The 17,003-nt window shown below is 49.1% G+C and overlaps 1 protein-coding gene across 1 annotated transcript in view; it reads left to right on the top strand.

Annotated features, from left to right (window-relative positions):
• The window catches only part of UMODL1 (uromodulin like 1), a 74,882-nt gene that overhangs the window by 47,940 nt on the left and 9,939 nt on the right, over positions 1-17,003 (top strand). The window contains exons 14-20 of the mRNA XM_017538604.2: positions 2,449-2,662; positions 4,415-4,552; positions 5,330-5,646; positions 7,426-7,571; positions 8,080-8,316; positions 8,790-8,949; positions 11,302-11,386. Of these exons, the coding sequence (XP_017394093.1) occupies positions 2,449-2,662; positions 4,415-4,552; positions 5,330-5,646; positions 7,426-7,571; positions 8,080-8,316; positions 8,790-8,949; positions 11,302-11,386 (1,297 nt within the window). The remainder of the gene's footprint in view (positions 1-2,448; positions 2,663-4,414; positions 4,553-5,329; positions 5,647-7,425; positions 7,572-8,079; positions 8,317-8,789; positions 8,950-11,301; positions 11,387-17,003) is intronic.

Here is a 17,003-nt window from a genome sequence, read left to right as displayed (position 1 = left end):
TCTAGCCCCTGGTAACCACGAATCTGCTTTCTATCTCTATGGATATGCCCGCTGTGAACATTTCAAAGAAATAGAACTGTGCAATATGTGACTTTTGTGTCTGGCTTCTTTCAGCTAAAATGAGGTTTTCGGGTGTCATCCATGTGGCAGCATGTGTCAGCACTATTTATGTATTTATTTTTTTGAGATGGAGTTTCGCTGTAGTTGCCTAGGCTGGAGTGCAATGGTGTGATCTCGGCTCACCACAACCTCTGCCTCCCAGGTTCAAGCGATTCTCCTGCATTCCTTCTTATGGCTAGGGCTCAACCTTGTCGTGCAGACTCATCCATTGATTCACTGACAGGCACTGGGTGGCTCCCCCATTCTGTTATAAATAGTACTGCAGGGCCTGGCGGGGTGGCTCACACCTGTAATCTCAGCACTTTGGGAGGCCAAGGTGGGCGGATCACCTGAGGTCAGGAGTTCAAGACCAGCCTGACCAACATGGAGAAACCCCATCTCTACCAAAAATACAAAATTAGCCGGGTGTGGTGGTACATGCCTGTAATCCCAGCTACTCGGGAGGCTGAGGCAGGAGAATCAGTTGAACCCCAGAGGCGGAGGTTGCGGTGAGCTGAGATCGTGCCATTGCACTCCAGCCTGGGCAACAAGAGCGAAATGCTGTTTAAATTAAATAAAATAAATAAATATTGCTGCAATGTCCTTCCTCAACAAAAGTTCTTTTCCTGCTCTTTCCTGCATCCTTCCCTGCCATCCCCTCAGCATTCTCTGGTAGTCTACCTGTTACCATTTAGTGACATGCATTCTTATGGACTTTTTGAGGTATAGGGAGTGCCCTTGTCATAATCTAGTGATTTCATTTGCCTGAAATCTCACATTGTAGCTTTCCCGGAGTCTGGGAGTTTAAGACTCAGCATAGAGAGGGTTTGACACTGCCACCTAGTGGTCTGCTGTGGTAACATCATAGCAGGGCTGGAACCCCCAGCGCTTCACCCATGGACGAAAAGATCCCGCCGCCTTCCGGAACAGTCCCCGTGGGTTAGCTCATTCCCAGCTCCCGGTGCGTGTATTCAAGAGTTGTTGACAGTTTGACTAATAATATGGTTTGATTAATAATGTGGTTTGATTGATAAGGTTGAATAGTAATTACAATATTAAACAACAAACGCTGAATCCTTCCACTTGGTTCTAGTGGTCAAATGCGGTGGCTGCATTTCCTTCCCGAGTTTCTTGATTAATGTTTCCTCTTTGAGCCATTTCCTCCTTTGCCCATTTTTTGGGGATGCTGTTTTTCTGTTCGCCTAGAATTTCAGGACAGCAAATAATTATACAACTTAATCACAGAAGTAGGATGTTAAGAGATATTTCGGGGTTTCACTTGCTGGTAACCGCAGACGTGGATGTCCAGGAGGTGCTGTCTGCGTGCCTCAGCTCCTGGTTCTGCACCACTTCCTAGCAAGGGGCCTGGAACTTTGCTTAGAGGTTGGCTTGAAATGCAGCTGAAAGTGACTTTAGTCCAAGACTATGACAGACTCCCCTGAGAGAAAAAGAGAGGGAAGCAATGATTGTGAAGATGGTCATGCAAACAGTCATCTGCCCGTGCCAACCAAGGGCAGCTGGGGTCTCCCTGGGGTCCAAAGTCTCTGAGAGGGACGATGGATCTGTTCCCCTTGATGACTCAGAGGCGGGGAGGTGAGTCCATGACCCGGGCCTTGGGCCACCGCACCTGTGAGGACAACCCCTGGAGGAACACTTTCCATGGGAGATTTGCACTGTGGATGATTGATGCTCATTACAAGACTGTTTGCCTTTCTGGGTGCTTTGACCATGATGGGTCAGCACGGAATCATAGTGTCTGGTGTGTGACTCTGTGGGAAGAGACAGAGTAGAAAGCAGGCCGTTCAGGGGCAGGAACCCACTGTCCTAATAGGGATGGTGGAAATGCTCATGGGAAGCAGTCTGGGGACAGGCAGAGAGGGAGGATGAAAGGGGGCATGTTCTGCAGTGCCAGGAGCAAAGGGGCTGTTCCAGAGAAAGCAGCGGAGGTGGCCTCCCTCCCCAGAACCCCACACTCAGCCCTCTGCCCCCTATGGCTGCAAACCAGGAGTATGAGGTTCTAAAACCCCTTGTGAGCCCCCAGCAAATTTTAACCCCATGAAGAAGGGTCTCTGCCTGTGCCCCAAGTCCCATCCTCTACTCACAGGTGTCTTTCTGAAGCCGTTTGCTGATTTAGGGGGAGCTCTTCTCATGTTACAGACATTCCCAGGCATTTGTGCTGAGCTTGAAAACATGGCAGACGGGAAAGGGCCCTGAACCAACCTGTGGCTTTGACCTTTGTGCCACGGGGCAGCCCAGCTGCTGGACAGACTCCCAGGAGAAGCCGCCTTGGGACAGGTACCTGTTTTCTCTCCGTGTGGAGATCCCCTCACATGGCCTCTTCCCCCACAGGTGTGGGGCTCCCTGCCAGCTGCCCTGCGTCAGCACGTGGAGGCTGGCAGGGTCAGGATGGAAGTCACTGGTGTCACCAATGGCAGTGTCATGGTGGAGTTTCACTTGCTGATCATCGCAGACCTGGATGTCTGGGAGGTGTCCTCTGCATTCCTCAGCGCCTTCCAGACCGCGCCTCTGCTGGAGGTGATCAGAGGAGACACCTTCATACAGGGTACAGGAGGCTGGGATGGCACCTCTCCCATGTTCCTGAACCAGCGGTAGCCACTACCCTGCACTTCTGAAAGATGCTGTGTGGTGACCCTTCCTCCCCCGGAATTAGATGAACATGTGAAATAGAGGGACCTCTCTGTCCCTCCCTCTTATTGTGACGATAATGTTTTGAAGGTTGAAGTGTTGAAAACATCTTCAGGTGAATCTGCAGATTCCTGGGGATGCTGTCTTCTTTCTGCCGCTCCTCGGCCACCCGTTTCCATGGGCAGAAGGCAGACGTGTCCCTCTCTGCAGCCAGACTTTTTCCCAAGCATGGTTCCCAGGGAGATCCCAGTAAAAATAATTAACAAGAAAAGCAGGGAGAAAAAGACAATGTAGATTCTTTTTTCTGATCATACTTGAACATAAATGATGAGTGGCTTATAGATACATGTATCAGAAACCAAAGGCCTTTTAAAAATTGAAGATGAATATCTTTTTGATGTTTAGAATAAGAAGGACTTCCTAAAGAAAATATGATTTTCGAGGAAAAGGATGAGATACTGACTACATGCAGGGATAAATCAAAATAAAGGCACAATTTTAAAGCAAAGTAAACAAAAAAACTTTCAATCATTTGATGACGTATGGGTATCCCAAATATATAGAGAGATCATACAAATAGATGATAAATGCTAAGATCCTGGTGGATAAATGCACGAAAGAGCTTCACAGATGAAGCGTAAAAGAAGAAACACCAATGGCTAACACGGACGTGGTGACCAAAGGCTTCCCCATTAAAACGCATTGCACTTTTTGCCCATCAAACTGCAAAAAAGGTCTTTTTTTCCCCTGGTGAAAGTGTAGTGAGGCAGGTGTTTACACAGATGACGGGGGAGGAGGATGTGCTCACGCTTCCTGGGAACGAATTTGGTGATATAAGCCAAGTGCTTTCAAAGTGGCCATCCACTTTGATTCTGAAACATCACCTCTAATGACTCTGTCCTAATGAATTTAGTCTCAGTTTGGACTGTAATTTAAATACAAAGATGTTCATTTTCAGCGTTACTTTAAAAGCCAAAGAGTTGGAAATCACCAGCTGGTCTAGTAACTGAGAAGGTGCTGAGTTACCGCATGTCCCTGCCCCAGATTGTTGTGCAGACATGGGAATCAAGGCTTGTGGATTCACATGCTGCTAGTTGGTGGCAGAGGCAAGCTGTGCTTTCAGGGCGTGCCTGCATTTTAAAGGGCCAGAAGGAAGCAGGCCCACATGCCAACACGCCCCTGGCCATGCTTTTCTGGTTCTTATCCATGTTCTGCAGTAAACCTGTTTTGCTGTCAGCAACTGAGCCTTACGGTGAAGGACAGCCAGCCTGAGGGCCTTTTGCCCAGGGTTGGGCTTACAGCCTGGGTGCCTTGGGCTCCACCAAGGTGGGTCTCGGGGCCTGGGTATCTCCTGGTCACTCCCTGGAACTGAAGGGATGGCTCTGCTCTGCCCAGATGCCCACCCCCCACCCCAGCCTTGGGCCAGACTCCTCCTTCCAGAACAGCCCTGCAGACATCCCTAGCCCGCTCCCAGCCCCAGCAGCAGGAAGCCTCCTGTACTCTTCCAGAATTGGCAAGCTTCACTGTGGACTGCTCGGGCTGGAGTTTCCAGCTTTGTCTGTGAGATGCACAGCACCCCCCTACCCCCCACCGTTGCCCCCAAGAGGCGGCTGGGAGCCTGCAAGCCCCCAGGGGTGTTCTTGAGTTTTGTGTTCTAAATGTTGTGCAGATTACGATGAGTGTGAAAGGGAGGAGGATGACTGTTCGCCGGGGACCGCCTGCCGGAACACCCTCGGGTCTTTCACGTGCAGCTGCGAGGGAGGAGCCCCCGACTTCTCTGTACAATATCCGGAGAGACCCTGTGAAGGTAATGTCATCATTTTTTTCTGGAACACTGTCTCATCATTGGGTTTTTTAAGGACGTTCACGTGCAAAGGGCTTCTTGTCCCTATGAGGTCGTATTTTTATGTCCTGGGCAAGTTTGCTGTGTGTGTGAGATGTTGGCACACGTGTGTGTGTGACGTATGTGTATATGTGTGTGTGCACGTGTGTGCATGTTCTTTCCCATTCTTTCATACGTGTCCAGGCTTTTGGGCGGTGCCTTATCTCTCCAAGTTCTAGCTCTGATATCCATGAAGAGAAAGTGCATACATACATGAGGTGTGAACGTACAGATGCTGAACGACTGACTTGTGAAACACGCAGCCGTGGACAAGCGACAAGGGGAATGTTTCCTCTCTGCCACTCTTTCCAGCCAGCACTTTTCCTGTTAAGAGGGGCCTTAGTGGATTTAGTGTGTATATGTGCTGTGTGTGTGTATATGTGTGTGTGTGAGTGTGTGCATGTGTGTGTGCATGCACTGTGTGTGTGCATGTGTGTGTGTATGCACTGTGGGTGTGCATGTGTGTATGTGCATATGTGTGTGTGCATGTGTGTGCATGCATGTGTGTGCATGTGTACGTGGTGTGTGTATGTGTACGTGGTGTGTGTGCACGTGTGTGTGTGGTTGTGGCTGGAACATGCAGTTCCCATGTGTGGCTGCTGCAGAGTGCAGGGCAGCTCCACTCTGCTCCTTACTCCCTCCCCTCCACGCCAACCCCAAACACAGAGCCACTCTTTGCGTGTTCCTCTTTGTGCCTTGCAGGTGACTCTGCTGGCAACGAGAGCACCACCAGCCCGGAGAGGCCCCTCACCGCAGCAGGGACCAAGGCTGCCTTTGTGCAAGGCACCAGCCCCACCCCCCAGGGCCTGCCCCAACAGCTGAACCTGACCGCAGCAGTCAGGGTGCTCTGTGAGATCGAAAAGGTGGTTGTCGCCATCCAGAAGCGCTTCCTGCAGCAGGAATCCATCCCTGAGTCCTCGCTGTATCTGAGCCACCCCTCCTGCAATGTGAGCCACAGCAATAGCACACATGTGCTCCTGGAGGCCGGCTGGAGCGAGTGTGGGACCGTCATGCAGAGCGTAAGGCCAGCAGAGCCAGGCTTAGGACACACGCTCGGGCGCAGGGCTCAGGATGCATGCCAGGGCACAAAGGGCCCTAGGTCATATGGGCCTTGATATGGGGGGGCCAGACAAGACTCTGCACTCCGAGGGGAACCCAGCGAGGGGGGTCAGGACAGGGCTGAGTTCTCAACCAGAGACCAGGCTGCACCCCAGAAGCAGAAGGGAGATGTGAGTCCACCCAGCAGGGACTCTGGTGCAAAGTGCCTGGGGCAGGCTTCAGAATCAGGGCTTAAAACTCCTCCCTGCACAGACAGGATGGAGAGCCAGGGGACCAGAAGAGGCAGGAAAGCCAAGCAGTCGTGTGTGGATATGAGTGTGTGGGTGCTCGGCGGGGTCCATGGGAGTTTAGGGTCAAAGCTGCCCTAACTGGGAGAAGCAGCCCCGTCCCTGTGGCTCTGCTTCTCGAGGTGCCTTGGGGGGGCGCTGCTTCAGGTTGGGGCTCTGGACACACCCCTTAGTGGGGACAGGGTGGCCTCTGGCACTGGGCGGGGCAAAGCTGGCAGATGAAACCCAGAGCCTGCTCCCTCGGGCATGGGGCGTCAATGTCTGCGAGCTGACAAGGTAGGAATGTGGTGGCGGGGTGTCCTCAGCAGGAGGCTGGGACGTGGACCTTGGGGCTATGTAAGGGGCTAGCCCTGGGGAGCAGAGGCCAGAAAGTCCCAGAGGCCGAGAGACGAAGTGGGGAGGTGGGGACGTCAGGTGACTCCACGGTGTGGAGCCCGCTTGGAGCCTGGAGCTGGGACTGAGGGTGGCCAGGAAGCTGAGGGACTCAGGTGGACGGTCCGAGGCTGCCACAGAACACGAGCCTGCCTGGGAGGCACAGCTCACTCTGCTGAGTTCATTCCACTCCCTCGGGGGCTCCTCAGACCCTCCCTGGGCTGAAGGAGGGACCTGTACCATTTCAACAGCTATAAAACGTTCCCTACCCCCTCAGCCCCTCAACCTGTACAACTTAAGGAGAACTGCCCGGGGTTAGTTTTTACTCCCTTAAAGATTCTTAGATGCCTACCAGGAGGCCAGGCAGTGGCAGCCCCGAGGGCTGTCTGCAGGGGGGATGGGCAGTGGTCCGTGGCTACTGTGGCTTCTCGGCAGCTTCTGTGGTGTGGGAGGCCTGGGGTGAGAGGTGTATGTGGCCCAGGTTGCTACGGCATCCTCAAGCCTACACAGGGCTTCTGCAGGGCTGTGGGGCCAGGTGGAGGGGCCAAGGGTAGAGGACGGCCTGCCTGTTGCTCAGAGCACCCCTGTACCCCCACGGCTCCAGTGGAGGGGCAGTGCATCCCAGGGCTGGGGCTCTGCAGCCAGCAGCTACCTCTGTGTTTCTCTGAGCCACACCTGGCTTGATTATTAAGTGCAGCAGGGTTTGGGGCATGTAGAAAGAAAGGGAAATGTGTCTCTGATGAGTCACCCAGGCCCTGGAATCCACGGGAGCTCTAGGAGGTTTCTGACACTTGTCAGAAACCAAGTTTCCCAGAAAGGCTTATTTGTGCAACTGCCACGAAATCCACACAGGCTCAGGTTCTGCCCCCTCGGGTCAACAGGGAATCAGCAGAGTTCGACCCTTGGCTCTCTTAGGCAATTTATGGTTGGGAGAATCGCCAGGGTCTCGATGCTTCTGGCAAGAGGCTTTAGAAAAGACCCCTACCCCCGTCCACCCCAGCACCTAGAGCCATGGTCCACAGCAGGGCATGGGGAGCTGGCTGGGGCCTGGGAACTCCTTACACCCTGTTTTGTGATCAGAACGTGACGAGCACGGTGGTGAGGACCACGCTGAGGAACGACTTGCCCCCAGAGGGCATCATCCACTACCTGAAGATCCTGAGCCCCATCTATTGCGCCTTTCAGAACGACCTGCTGATATCCTCCGGCTTCACCCCAGAGTGGGGGTAAGGGAGAAGCGCCCCTGCTGCTCCACGCCACGTGCCTCTAGAGCACCTGCCCTTTGAGAGTTCTTTAGGTTTCAACCACTTAAGGACCCTTCCTTGAGACGGAATATGCAAACAGGCATGGCCGGGCTGCATTGGCAGGTGCCGGCTCCCCAGCCTTCACTCCCACTTTCCACTCAGGGCCAGCTGGAGAAGGCCAAGTATGTCCCCTGGCCAATCCCATCAGATGGCCCCACTTGCGGTGAGCCACCGGCGGGCCCCCACCCACAGCCTGCATCAGGCACCACTTTTTCACCTGCCACCTCCGCCATCAGAAGTGAGGGAGGCAGCCCCTGGACCAGCCCACCCTCAGGAAGCAGCCTCCATGTGCTCTCCTTTGGGGCTGGTGGGTCTTCTGGTTCATTCGCACGCAGAATGGACCTGCACGTTGGGGGAGAAGTGCGAACGAGAGGGGCCGTGATAATGCGCCTCCGGAAACGCACCTCCTGCAAGCTGCTCCCTCTTGCAGGGTTTACACCGTCATCGAGGACCTCCACGGCACTGGGAATTTTGTTACCGAAATGCAGTTGTTTATTGGAGACTCTCCCATACCTCAGAATTATAGTGTGTCTGCCAGCGATGACGTCAAGATCGAAGTGGGGCTCTACGGGCAGAAAAGCAACCTCAAGGTGGTCCTGATGGAGTGCTGGGCAACCCCATCCAGCAACGCCCGGGACCCGGTCACCTTCAGCTTCATTAGCAACAGGTAGGGCTCAGGAGCACAAGAACTCCCATCCAGCAATGCTGGAGCTTCATTACCAATAGGTAGAGCTCAGGAGCACAGGCACCCCCATCCAGCAATGCCCCATCCAGCATTACCAGCAGGTAGGATTCTGGAGTGCAGGTGCCCTTGTTCAGCAATGCCCAGGGCTTTGTTACTAACAGGTAGGGCTCCGGAGTCCAGACACCCCCATCCAGCAACGTTTCATTAACAACAGGTGGGGCTCGTGTGGGCACTGCTATTGCCTGGCCTGGCTGTGTGGCCGGCTCTGAGCTCTGTGGGATTTCTAGGCAAGTGCTGTCAAGTACCTGCGTTTTGGGGAATAAATGAGGCGGCCTGTCCTCGACTCCCCCGGAGCCTGTGGGATCTGTGAGCATCTTCAGATGCAGTCGTGAGTAAGCTCATCTGAGAAGGACAGTGTGGCTTGCTGACAACAGTCTCATTTCCTGTCTTCTCAGCTGCCCCGTGCCCAACACATACACCCATGTGATTGAGAACGGCAACTCCAGCAAGGCCCAGTTCAAGCTGAGGATCTTCTCCTTCATCCACAACTCCGTCGTCTACCTGCACTGCAAACTCCGCATCTGCGTGGACTCCCCCGGGGCCACCTGCAAAATCGTAAGTGTTTTTCTGATTTTCTAAACATTTGGTTGGATTCGTGTTCCTGACTGTTACAACGAAAGGCTCTGTTAATAAAAGCCTGGGGCTCCAGTGGCCGGGGTGCTGGCGTCTGGGAGAAGCCGCTGTGCTCGTCCTGCAGACTCCGTGTCTGAAATGGTATGTCCACAGCAGGCAGCCCTTGGGTGGAGGACCCATATGAATTGGTGGCATTTCCCATTTCTCAGTGACTGGCTAAGTCCCTCTTGAGGTTATCATGTTCAACCGACTGTTACATCGGCACTGCCTTGCCATGCTACCTAGTGCTTCTAAGGTGATTATACATATAAAAATGTCTCTTTAACATTGATGGAACATACCAAATATCAGCCACTCTCTTATTTAATGAAGTTTTTTTTCCCTTTCCTTTGTTCAACATTCACACAGGGGTAATTTTACCTTCCTGTGTCCTTAGGCTTTTGAATTTGAAATATGCTTTGTAATCCTGAGGTTTGAAAGCTGTTCTTTGTACCACAGACAAGTCCATGAGGTGGCTACCTGCTGGCCACTGTTGTCTGAGGCAGAGGACAGCTTAGAGTGCTCCAGAGCCTTTTGCTCAGTGACTGAAGGAGTCTCTCTCCTCGGAGGGTGTGCTTGTTTCTGTGCTCAACTGAGCATGCGTCGCAGAACGCAGCTGTTTTCCTAGGTGACCAAGCTCTGAGCGCCTGCAGGATGTGGAGAGGAAAGACACACAGGAAGGCTGATTCAGTTCATGTCCGTTTTGCTCAAACAGTAGATCTTCCTGAGCAATGAGACAGAAGGAACCTCAGGTCCTAATGGCAGCAGGCTGAAGGCCACACACGAGGAGCATGCCCCTAGTTCCTTCGAAGCCTCAGAGATGACAGGAGCACTGACAGCCACTGCCAGGATTTGTCTCTGTAGGGAGTGGCTGGCTCTCAAGTTCTTTACAATAACAGCGCTGCACACGGTGTTTTCTCCCAAGCTCCTTTAGGATGGATAGTGTATGAGCTTTCCAGGCTGCTGTAAGAATGTGCCACAAACTGAGTGGCATAAGCAGTGGACATTTATTGTTGGAAACAGATGCTCGGAGCCGCAAAGAAAAATCAGCACTGAGACAAAGGATCTTTCAGCAACACAATTTTTACTTCCTGGACTGCAGGAAGGGTACCCTCACTAGCCATTGTGCCATGAGAGTACAATGAACAAAGGAAAACAGACAAATTTATCCCTTGTGCATTTGGGGTTGTCCTTACTGCTGAGTCTGATCTTTGTTGGCTGGAGCCAGACCTTACAATCTAAACTAAAACCTGATTGGCTAACAACTTAAAACTTTTCTAAACAGGTAAAATTAGTGGGGAGCTGGGACATGCCTGTGAGCACGTCCAGCACAGATATCTTGGTTGAAGCACAAGGACATAGAAAGTACTATGTGCCAATAAGCATGGCATGTCTAACAGCTGCGTAGGATAGGGCTTCACAAAGTTATTAGCACACTTATAATTTAACAAGAAAAGAAACTTTACAAAGGAGCTTTTCTACTTCCCACACTTATTGTCTCAGTTCTGGAGGCAGGAAGTCCAAGATGGAGGTGTCAGCCAGGCTGGTTCCCTCTGAGAGTTATGAAGGAAGGATCTGTCCCAGGGCTCTCTCCCAGCCTCTGGTGGCCGGGGGCGTTCCTTGGCTGGTAGATGGCATTTTCACTGTCTCTTTGCTTCGTCTTCCCTCGGCACACATCTGTGTCTGTGTCCAAATTTCCCCTTTGTATAAGGACACCAGCCATAGTGGATCAGGGCCCACCCTGCGGCCCTCAGCTTGATTATCTGTTTCCAAATAAGGTCACATTCACAGGTGCTGGGGTTTAGGACTTCAATCCCTTTTTGGAGGATATGTTGCCACCCATCTCAGGCATACAGTGAGCAGATCCCACAGTGTCACTGAGCCAGGCAGCCTTTTTTGTAAGGCCAAGATGTAAAGAGGAGCAAATGGCTGCCGCAGCCTTTGGAAAACACAGAGGGACTCTGAGGCCTGTGACCCAGACACAGTCCTCAAGGGATCCAAGGAACCAGCTCTAGGAACCAAAAGCAGCTCAAGGGGTCTGCTCCAGCCTGCTGCTCTTGCAGACCTCACCTCCTTCCCCACTGATACCTGGGCCTGCCTCTTGTAACAGCGGGCCCCCCCACCCTGGTCTCACCAGGTCACCCACTCTTCTGGCTAAACTTAGCCCCCTTGCCTTGCAGCTTTCAGCAGGATAAAATCATATGAATCAGATGATCATCCTTGATCGTGAGCTACATTCTCATAAATGTTGTTCAACTAATTTGATGTTTCTCTCCTTGGAAAAAAAACCCCCAGAATTGCAATAACTTTCGGTTGCTGAAAAATAGTGAAACCTCTGCTACACACCAGATGTCCTGGGGACCCCTCATTCGGTCTGAAGGTGAGTTGATGACTTGGTTTAGTCAACTAAGGAAAAGATGCAGCCAATTCCTTTTCACCAGTGTGTATACAGAAAAGCAACTGTTTTGAAATGTGGAACTCTTGAGAGGCTTCTGAAAGGCTTATAATAATAGAAACACTAATAGTTAATGTTCACTGAGAGCTGCTATGTGTCAGCATGGCGCTAAGTTCTTCACATGCAGAATGTAACATGCTCCCCTCAGCAACCCTGGGGAGCACCATCTATTACCATACCCATCTACGGATGAAAAGACTGAGGCTTCAAGAGGTCAGGCATGAAGTTACGTAACGCAATGTTTTGAGCTGCTTAATATCAAGCCAGTGAAGTTTTCTGACACTGGGTAAATACATCAAGTAGGTTTTTAAGAGATAAGAACTCAAGCTATGCCATGCCTGTACGCTAGGCCATGCCAACTTGTGTGTGTGTGTGTGTGTGTGCACATGTGTGTGTGTGTGTGCATGTGATTGCATGTGTGCACATGTGTGTGCACGTGTGTGTGCATGTGCACGTGCATGTGTGTGTGCATGTGCGTGTGCGTGTGCATGTGTGTGCACGTGCATGTGTGTGCACATGTGTGCGTGTGTGTGCACGTGTGGGTGTGTGTGCGCACGTGTGTGTGTGCACAAATGTTTACCCATTTATCTATTCATCAAGAAAAAGCTGTTTTATTCAAAAGATGCAAAAAATGGCATGTCTGTTACCCCTCGGTTTAAGACTTCCATCAGCCAATTACACCGCATGCATTTTCAAAACCCCAAATCAGTTTTCCAGGAAAATATTTTATTTTCTATATGGCCTATCATCTTATTTTGAAAAAAAAAATTGGTTTGGGGGAAATTGTGTGCTTTGGGTATTGCGAGAGAACCCACTAGTTGTCCCATAGTACCTGTCCTCATGTCCTTTCACAGGAATCAAGTCCCCAGCTTTTGTTGGTACGTGGCTGCCAGAAATAAAAACTGTAATTCCAACCTCCTGGCAGTTCAGTGTGGCCATGTGAGTAAGTTCTGACCAATGAGATGTAAATGGAATAGTCATGTGACAACGTTTACGGGTACACCCTCCTTAAAAGACGTCTGTGCCCACTGTCTGCCGCTTTCTTTTTCTTCTTTTTTTTTGAGATGGAGCTTAGCTCTGTTGCCCAGGCTGGAGTGCAGTGGCACGATCTTGGCTCACTGCAACCTCTGCCTCCTGCGTTCAAGTGATTCTCCTGCCTTAGCCTCCCAAGTAGCTGGGATTATAGGTGTCTGCCACTACACTCAGCTAATTTTAGTATTTTTAGTAGAGACTGGGTTTCACTGTGTTGGCCAGGATAGTCTCGAACTCCTGACCTCATGATCCGCCTGCCTCAGCCTCTGAAAGTGCTGGGATTACAAACGTGAGCCACTGCGCCCCACCTGCCACTTTCTTCTTTAGAGCCATGGGGCCCAGTCCTTGGAGGGACCTGGCTTCCCCAGGACACTGTGGGCAAGGGGCCAAGGCAGGCCTGGACTCTGACCTCCACTTTTATGCCAGGAAGAAAGAAATTTTCATGTCCTTTAAGCCACTGCTATTTCGATTTTCTCTCTTTCCTTCTTGCTCTTTCTCTTTCTTGACTCATCTGCTGGTTCTCATCCAAAGCATTTGGGAAACTAAAAAAGTAGACATAGGTCCCAGGCCACACCCAGGCCTACTCACTCAGAATCTCTAGATTTGGGTCCCAGGCCCCCGGGCTGATCATCAGCTGACTGTCGGTCGAGGTGCTGGGACAACCTGCTTCTCCTCACTCTTCATTTTCTTAAATTGCTGGGAAGAATGGGTCAGCCTATTTCTTTCACCCTATGAAAAATAGCATATGTAGGAAATGTGTTCTCATGAATAGAAATTAAACTTCTAGGGATGAAAAGCATGAGACTTGGAGTTGGGACACCTGAGTCTGATTATGGAGTCTGACACTCATGAGCTATGTGGCTCATCCATCACCCTATACATCTATCTACTCATCTTTCTGTCTGTCATTTATCCATCCATCCATCTCTCCACCCATCCATTCATTGATCATCCATCCATCCACCCATTCATCCATCTATCCATCTATCATCCACACATCTATCATCCATCCATCCACTCATCTATTATCCATCCATCCATCTACCCATTCATTCATTCATCCATCCATCCACCCATTCATTCATCCATCTATCATCCGTCCATCCATTCACCCATCCATCCATCCATCCACTCATCTATCATCCATCCATCCATCCATGCATTCATTAATTCATCCATCATCCATCCATCCATCCACCCACTCATCTATCATCCATCCATTGATCATGCATCCATCCACTCATTCATTCATCCATCCATATACCTCCATCCATCCATTCATCTATCATCTATCCATTCATCCATTCATTTATCCATCCATCAATTCATTCATCTATCATCTGTTCATCCATCCATTCATCTGTCATCTATCAATCATTATCCATCTATCTATCATCCATCCATTCATCTATCATCCATCCATCCATCTATCCATTCATCTATCATCTACCCATTCATCCATCTCATCCATCCTTCTGTCATCTGTTCATCCCTCCATCATTCAACCATTCATCCTCCATCATCCATCAATCTGTCCATTCACCCATCCACCCATTCATCCATTTTTCTATCCATCTATCCACTTATTCATTAATCATTCACCTACTATGTTTCAGATGCTCTGATTTTTCTTTGCAACATGCCCTGCCTACCTCATAAGGTTGTTGTGAGTGTCTAATGATAACTAAGAATCCTTTGTGAGGCTAAGATTTATGAGGTTGAAAGTAGCCTCCTTGGATTCAAAGCTTGACTCTGACACAATAATTTTGTGACTTTGTGCATGCTGCATGTGAATTGTGACTTATGTGAAATGGAAATAATAATAATTCCTACTTCATACAGAGCCTGGCCCATAGAAGTTATTGATAAATGCTACTTTTCACTTGTATCCAGTAGAGCACTACACTGGCATAACCAAAGCAGGAAGCACCAAATGTAATAAGGGTGTAATTGCTCAGGCTCAAGAACAATGACTGCATATTCATGTTGCTCAACATTCTTTCTCACTGTGTTAGCAGCTTTTGTTTGATCTATGACTGTCATACAAATACACAGCAAAATCCTTTAGACACATGGAGTCTCCCAGTTGGTGGGGACTTGACTACATTTTAATAGTGTGTATTAACAGAAACATGGTTGGAGACTGCAGAGGTAAGAGAAGGCTGGAAGACAGGTTCCTCAGGACCTCACCTCTATCCATAGCTTCTGAGCTCCCATGCTCTGTCCCTGCCATCACCATCACCTCCACTTCAGGGAAGAAATGAGAACAACTCAGAGATTTTAGGGAATGTGTCTAAGCTCACACAGCTGGTACCTGCATGAGCTGGGCCTAAGAGTGCAGATCTAGGCTGTTTATAACCTGCCCTCTTCTCTCTGTCCCCAGGGGACTGGGCTGGTTTCATTTTGAGGCTTCCCTCCACCCCAGCCCTCACATCATACTCATGATGTTCTGGCACCTCCATAACAAAATCTCACAGCCTGGGTGGCTTAATCAACAGAAATCTGTTTTCTCCCACTTCTGGAGGCCAGAAGTCCAAAATCAAGGTGCTGGCAAAGCCACAGTCTCTCAGAACATTGTAGGGGGAAGTTCTCCCTTGCACCTTCCTCGTTTCTGCTGGTTGTGGTCAATCTTTGGTGGACCTTGGCTTGCAGCTGCCTCCCTGCAGTCTCTGCCCCTGTCTGCACACGGCCTTCTCCCTGTGTGTCAGTGTGCACATGGCCTTCTTTTTATAAGGATACCAGTCATGTAGGACTAAGGGCCGATCCACCTCAGTGTGGCTTCATCCTGACTAATTGCATCGGCAACAATTCCATTTCCAAAGACGGCCATGCCCCACAGTACTGGGGGGTCAGGATTTTTTTTTTTTTTTGGTTAAAACAAGATTTTTTTTCAATATTTTATTTTTTATTAAATAAAATAATTTTACATATTTGTGGGGTACATATTTTGATATGTACAATCTAGTGATCAAATAGGGGTAATTAGCATGTCCATCATCTCAAACATTTATTTATTTTATTTTTGTTTTTTATTATACATTAAGTTCTGGGGTACATGTGCAGATCATGCAGGTTTGTTACCTTGGTATACACTTGCCATGGTAGTGGTTTGCTGCATCCATCATCCTGTTATCTACATTAGGTATTTCTCCTAATGCTATCCCTCTCTAATCCCCCCACCCCCTGCTATTCCTCCCCTCACTCCTCAGTCACCAGGCCCTGGTGTGTGATGTTCCCCTCCCTGTGTCCATGTGTTCTCATTGTTCAACACCCGCTTATAAGTGAGGACATGTGGTGTTTGGTTTTCTGTTCTTATGTCAGTTTGCTGAGAATGATTTCCAGTTTCATTTATGTCCCTTCAAAGGACATGAACTCATCCTTTTTTATGGCTGCATAGTATTTCATGGTGTATATGTGCCACATTTTCTTTATCCAGTCTGTCATTGATAGGCATTTGGGTTGGTTCCAAATCTTTGCTTTTGTGAACAGTGCTGCAATAAACATATGTGTGCATGTGTCTTTGTAATAGAATGATTTACAATCCTTTGAGTATATACCCAGTAATGGGATTGCTGGGTCAAACAGTATTTCTATTTCTAGATCCTTGAGGAATCACCACACTGTCTTCCACAATAGTTGAATTAATTTACACTCCTACCAACAGTGTAAAAGGGTTCCTATTTCTCCACATCCTCTCCAGCATCTGTCTCCTGATTTATTAATGATTGGCATTCTAACTGGTGTGAGGTGGTATCTCAATGTGGTTTTAATTTGCATTTCTCTAATGCCCAGTGATTATGAGCTTTTTTTCATATGTTTGTTGGCTGCATAAATGTCTTCTTTTGAAGTGTCTGTTCATATCCTTTGCCCACTTTTTGATGGGGTTGTTTGTTTTTTTCTCATAAATTTGTTTAAGTTCTGCATAGATTATGGATGTTAGCCCTTTGTCAGATGGGTAGATTGCAAAATTTTTTTGCCCATTTTGTTGGTTGCTGGTTCACTCTATTGATAGTTCCTTTTGCTGTGCAGAAGCTCTGAGTTTAATTAGATGCCATTTGTCTATTTTGGCTTTTGTTGCCATTGCTTTTGGTGTTTTAATCATGAAGTTTTTGCCCATGCCTATGTCCTGAATGGTATTGCCTAGGTTTTCTTCTAGAGTTTTTATGGTGTTAGGCTTCATGTTTGTCTTTAATCCATCTAGAGTTAATTTTTATATAAGGTGTAAGGAAGAGATCCAGTTTCAGCTTTCTGCATATGGCTAGTCAGTTTTCCCAACACCATTTATTAAACAGAGAATCCTTTCCCGTTCACTTGTTTTTGTCAAGTTTGTCAAAGATCAGATGGTTGTAGTTGTGTGGTGTTCTTTCTGAGGACTCTGTTCTGTTCCGTTGGTCTATATCTCTGTTTTGGTACCAGGACCATGCTGTTTTTATTACAGTAGCCTTGTAATATAGTTTGAAGTCAGGTAAGTGTGATGCCTCCAGCTTTGGTTTTTTTTTTTTTTTTTTTT

The sequence above is a fragment of the Cebus imitator genome, unplaced genomic scaffold (genome assembly GCF_001604975.1).
Source record: "Cebus imitator isolate Cc_AM_T3 unplaced genomic scaffold, Cebus_imitator-1.0 Scaffold112, whole genome shotgun sequence".
Classification (NCBI taxonomy): domain Eukaryota; kingdom Metazoa; phylum Chordata; class Mammalia; order Primates; family Cebidae; genus Cebus; species Cebus imitator.
Note: the sequence above shows the minus strand (reverse complement) of the source record. Positions and strands in the feature narration are given on the sequence as shown.